General features: G+C 39.0%; 1 protein-coding gene across 2 annotated transcripts in view; it reads left to right on the plus strand.

Moving 5' to 3' along the window:
- The window catches only part of RALB (RAS like proto-oncogene B), a 45,561-nt gene extending 40,354 nt beyond the window's left edge, over positions 1–5,207 (plus strand). For both annotated transcript variants that reach the window (XM_083842010.1, XM_083842009.1), the window contains 2 exons: positions 1,197–1,374; positions 3,308–5,207. In XM_083842010.1, the coding sequence (XP_083698136.1) occupies positions 1,197–1,374; positions 3,308–3,427 (298 nt within the window). In that variant the 3' untranslated portion in view covers positions 3,428–5,207. The remainder of the gene's footprint in view (positions 1–1,196; positions 1,375–3,307) is intronic.
- The last annotated feature ends 793 nt before the right edge of the window (positions 5,208–6,000 follow it).

Consider the following 6,000-nt stretch of genomic DNA (forward strand, 5'->3'; position numbering starts at 1 on the left):
TGGAGAAAAAGTCAGATACCATTCAAAAACAGGTAGAAAATTAGAAATTTCCTGGAAGTACCTAGCCTGCCTCTTGGCTTGTGTGCTTATCTGAAACGTAAGGGTAAACCCAAGGCTTAAGGCTTTGGATGAGAAGGAGTGCTTATCTTGGCAGTCTCTGTTTTTTGTTAGACTTCTGTAACTAGGTTAACCATGTGTTGGTACAAGATTCCAGAATGTCAAAACAATGAAAAAGCAATGCTGGCCCTCAAGGTGAACAACAAGGGCCTGGAAGTTCTGAGCTGGAGAATCCTCTTTCAGTGGTTTAGAAGAAAACTAAATACTCCATTTAACTAATTTTATTATTTATTAAGCTGATATGTAAGAATTGGCTGCTTGAAAAACCCTTCTTCGGGAAGAAAATAACTGAAAATAAAATAAAAATAGTCTAAAAATAACTGCACACTGGTACAGTTCTTCCAGAATCCTAGATGGACAGCAACACATGTCAGTCTGGTCTCAATGTGTTTTACTCCAGTAATAGCCCAGGCTTTGAGACTGACATGCAGCATTGCTCTGTCTCCTTTCCCAGATGCTGATAGATCCTTGTTGGATGAAACAGGATAGCAAGGTTAATTCTGATGGTTCACTTCTTTTTCTAGAAGGCTCTGTTTGAAAGATCTGTTAGCTCTTTAGTTCAGTATTATTAATCAATTTTCTCCTTTGTGCAAGGCTTAAGTAGCCATTAAGAATAACATCCTTGCCAGCTACTCATGATGTTCTCAACCTACGGCTTTGGCGAAGCCTTGGTGTTACCTGGACCTGTATTGAGGTGGGATGCAGACTGGAACCTGAGGGTAGTGGCTGAATGCTGGCTGAAATTTGGCACTTGCACTTTTTTCCTCATTCAGATGTGAACTCCTGTTGTGAGTTGTTTTCTACCACACAACTTTTCTTTTAGACCCTGGGTAGCAAAATTTACGGCAAAAAGGAATAACAGCCTTCCTGAAAGTGTGAGGATTTGCTTAGTATAAAGCCTGTGGCATTGGTATATTAAACTTGGAATCATTTAAAGTGCATGTTCAACTGTTGGGAATGACTTAAGTGCTGTTGTAAACACCAAATAATGTGCAGGCCACATGATCCACTGTGTAAAGGGTAGGCGTTTTTGTTGCTACCACTAACACGTTTTTATTTTTGAATACCTGATGCATTAGGGAACAGATCCTGCGTGTGAAGGCCGAAGAGGATAAAATCCCTTTACTGGTAGTAGGAAACAAATCTGACTTGGAAGAGCGCAGACAAGTGCCTGTAGAAGAGGCTAGAAGTAAGGCAGAGGAGTGGGGTGTGCAGTACGTAGAGACCTCTGCCAAAACTAGAGCAAATGTAGATAAGGTAAGACAAATGACTTGCTTCTGCTACAGTTACATTGATATGGGTTGTTTAATAGCTGAGTGATGAATTCTTAACTCTGGCTGGAAGAAAAGCAAATCCACAATTGAATCTCTGAAAGCATAGGTTATTGAAAATGAACTAATTTACTAGAATGTGTACATGGAAACAAATACATAGCTCAGAGGAACTAGAGGCCAGTACAAGGTAGTACTACTGCCTTGTTTTAGGTGTTGGTACCTGAACCAGCTTTCCAAGCAGGTCTATTAGCTATAGGTGCTTATAAACTCTTCCCCCCCCCCCCCCCCCCCCCCCCCCAAAGCTGTGTGGTGTGGCTAATGTTAAAGGCTTGATTCTTGTGTTTTGCCAAGACTGCTCTGAATTGACAGGAAGTCTTTCTGCAGCGTCCCTGACCTTTTTTGACTTGTACACCCTGGTCTAGGATAATCATGACATGTTTCTGCAGCTTGTTTCTTGATTAAACATTGTTGGGGTATTCTGGATGAGAGATGAGTTAAGACTATCGAGTGTTCACCCAGTAGGAAAAATAGATAGTTTCAAATCTCTTCATGATGTATGTTGTTAAGGGGGTTCTTGAAGACGGTGCCCTTTTTCTTCACTGTGGACTTCACTAGTCTACAGAAGATAACTGGAAACTTACTGTTGGGCCCCTAAGGACTCAGAAGATAGTTTGGTATTCTGCGTTTGTTTCAAGATTACAAATTGTAAGCAGCTTTCTGCTTGGCCAAAGGATGTTGGCAGCTAGCTGAACTCTAAGGGTGAAGGTGTTGTAGACCGTTTGTTAGCTTGCTAATAGAAATGTTGTCGGTCCACAACTTACATAAATAAAGCTTCTATTATCTCATTGTTTATTAAAACGGTGTATAGAAAACTCTTCAGATGTCTTCCCTATAAAGAACATAACATAACTTAAACTTGATCAAAAAACATTCTCTAACATGTGCTGTTACTAGAAAGTCAGACCACTGGATATTAACAGAAATATAGTTGTATGTCTAGATTACACTAGCGTGGTGTTACAGACCTCTCCTAGGTCTTCTCTGGGTAGCTTATGTGCCATACAGGTTATCCTCTGTATAAACACTCATCTGTTAAGATAAGTTACCAGCCATTGTGATGGTTTTGCATTGACACTGTAGCAGAATAAAACTTTCCTATAAGAGGGTTATGAATGTTAAGCTATTCTATTTCTGATCATAACATGGTCTCGTTTCCAAGTGTAAAAGACCTGTATAGGTCCCCTTAAAAAGAATAACTCTGTGAAAGAACACAGTTCCTGTCCTATAATTGTAAATTTTTCTCTAGTATTTCTCTACTGTGAAACAGCTATTACATCTTACATGGTATGTACTTATACAGGAGACTTGCAGGCGTAAAGTCATCTAGAACTCTTGGTAAAAATCTCTGCATCTTTCATATAGCAAAGTCTGAGAATTTTCTATACCTGATACTGTCACTTGAACACTGTAGCTCTTTTAAATTATAAAACAGGCAGAATATTATGCAGTGGTGTGTGTGCTTGTATAACTACATGGAAAGAACTGAACTAAATACTTTGGCTAATGCGAGTGATTTGTCTGGAAATGTTTAGGGCACAGACAAATATTATCATGAGCTCTAAATGCTACTTTTGTGCAAGAACAACATTCAGTAAAAAGCTCTTAAAACAGGGCTGCTGAATGATTTGGGAGCCAGTTAAGATAGAATGGAATTATAGAACTGTCTTGCTGCTTTGCTGCTGCTTCAGATACTATAATTTTGCTGTTGAGTCTGTCACAGGGATATATGTCTAGATTCAATTCTGCTGTTAGATACTGTGTTGTGCTACATCTTTTATGGGCTACTGTATTGGGCAGCAACTATCTGCCTTCAGGTGGCAGAACTTGATTAATCTTTCTTTATTTTCCCCCCTTAGGTATTCTTTGATTTAATGCGAGAAATCAGAGCAAAGAAAATGTCTGAAAACAAAGACAAGAATGGCAAGAAAAGTGGCAAGAACAAGAAAAGCTTTAAAGAAAGATGCTGCTTACTGTGATGCTTGGGAACTGTAAATATCTATCTACAGGTGGCATGGATAAGATACCACTAAGGATATAGGGCTGGATTCATGAAAGGAAGTCTGTATTGACTCCCTTATCTCTTGCTTTGCATATCATACCTTCAAAATGTGAAAACAGAACTTTGAAACCATTTCTGGTATCCGACAAAACCTATGCCTATGTAGACTGAAATGGGCTCTGTCTTCCTAGTGTCTTTCAGAACTAGAAACATGCTGAATTTCAGAACTACAATCATTCTGTGTGGTTATACAGAGTTCTTTTCGTATTTACTTCCTGGTTTACTTTAATGTCTCTCAGAATGTTTCTCTTGAACCTCTACTGGCCTTAAGAAACGCAGCTGTTCAGGTTCAAACAATTTTTCACTGTTGCCCTACCTGATGTTGCAAACGGCAGAAAAGCCAGATGACAACTGGTAAGAGTTTGAGTCTCCATCTTCTGTTAGTGGTCACTGATTTCTTATGCTGAAATCTGCTTGTTTCCTTCCTACACTCCACTTAAATAGCAACTGACACTTGAGTCAACTCAGAGTTTCTTCCATGTTCTGTTTAGTCAATACAGCATTCATGAATCAAGCCTATGGACTCACTTCAGACTTATTTAGGTAATAAAAACTATGATATTTAAATACTGGTCAGATGCATTCCCTGCTGGTCCATCTTCTCATCCTTAAATTAGTGGTATGGGGTGAGAAAATGACTCAAGCCTTTCTTCAAAAGGAATAGTGTTGTCACAGTCTCCTAGAAATGTTGTCCTGGGTTTCTTCCATGTTTTGTGGCTAAACACGATTGCACTCATTCTACATTGGTCATCATTCCCCTTCCTAGTACTGGAACAGTGAAAATCAATGTTCATGTGTTTTGTTTATATTAAATCCACGATCATGTTGGAAAAGTGGGAACATCTGCATCCATTCCATGTCTTATTGAAAACAGACCTCGAGTAAGGGTGGGTCACAACACAGTCATGAGTTAGTGTAGGTGAGGCATACATGCTACCTCTCAGTGATTATTTGCACGGTCGCAGAAAGCAAATGGAGTTAAGCAGTTGCCACATCTGTTACTCACTATTAATTTTATATGTACTGTTTCTGATGCACAGCAACCTAGCACATGGAGATGCATGTTGAGTTTTGCTGTCGGTTATGCAATGGTGGTCATGTTTTAGTCAACAAAATACAGCCTAAAAATGGAAGAGAAGTCATTTCTTAGCAAGTCCTCGTGTCAGCTGACTGAACTGTGTTTTCTGATGCAGTTTAAATTAAGTGCAGTTGCCAAAAAAATACTTCTGTCACTGTTGTAGAAAGTAACTGTCTCTTCTGTTTGTAGAGTCTCTCAATGAATTATGGATATCTTCCATTTTGAAGGAGTAGACAGACTTGAAAAGTAGTGACTGTACCTTGCTTTTTAACTAGATGCTTAAAACACCCTTGGTGAAAGGATAATGCTATGTGGTTGTTCAATGAAGCACACTGCAGCACTAAATTAACAAATTTTTTCTTGAGGTAAAGGAGTAGTAAATACTGTTCTGTACTTCATATTGTAATTTGAAGATGAAAAACATTTTTAACATGTACTAGATTGCTCTTGTGCATTCAATGTCTGAACTGTGGAGGAAAAATGTTAGATATCAGAACTTCTGGTCTGAGGTTTTACAGGGACTTATCACAAACTCATCGTCTTCCATAATTAGTCTAACGTGTCAGGCAACTCATTGGATTGGGGAAAATGTACTAAATAAAAGGTGCTGTAATCTTCATTCATGTCAAGTTTAATTCCTTCTCTGTTAACGTTACCTTCTGTGCACAGAAAGAATGGTTACCAGTTCTGGAAATATTTCTTGTAATGCCATGGTTGGTATTACAAAGCCAACTTAACAATAGCGTTGTGAGGCAGAGCCTATAGGAGCCTGGTGGCTTGAGCAGTATCTGTCTGAAATCTAAACACCTAATGGGACACTTGGGTCTGTAATGCTTGTAACAAAATTTCCTCTTGAGCTTCCATGGATCCAGTCCATTTCTGAATGCACATTGTGCCTACAGCATATCAATGTCTGCTTTGGAAGCAGACCGCTCAGGTTTGGTTTTAGTTGAGGCCTAAGGGTTAAGTCCTTAGTTAACCTAAAGGATAAACAACAGTTGAGTTTGCATTGCAAGCTTAACTAGGTCAAGCCCCTCTGAGGTGGATTGTAGAAAGTATCTAACAAAACTGAATAAGCTTTCCTTGCTATATGAATAATGAACTCAGCAAAGCTCACAATAAGCAGCTCAGCTGTGGTAACTCAAGTGACTCGCATGCCTTGACCTTTGATTTCTTTAATCATAAAATTAATCATAAAATACATGACAGTATTTGATAGGGCAGATGAATTTCTATTCAGAACAGTCCGTCTCCCATGGCTGGCTGTATGGTTTGCGTGCTCTTTTCACATGAGTTACTTTTTTCAACAGATAAAGCTCTACCACTAAGGTGGACTTGCTTGAAAATGGTGCTTGCTGTTTCATGACTTGATACTGCATCTCTTCAGTGTTCTGTGCTTGTCACCTTTACCA

The sequence above is a fragment of the Anser anser genome (genome assembly GCF_964211835.1).
Source record: "Anser anser genome assembly, chromosome: 6".
Lineage (NCBI taxonomy): Eukaryota > Metazoa > Chordata > Aves > Anseriformes > Anatidae > Anser > Anser anser.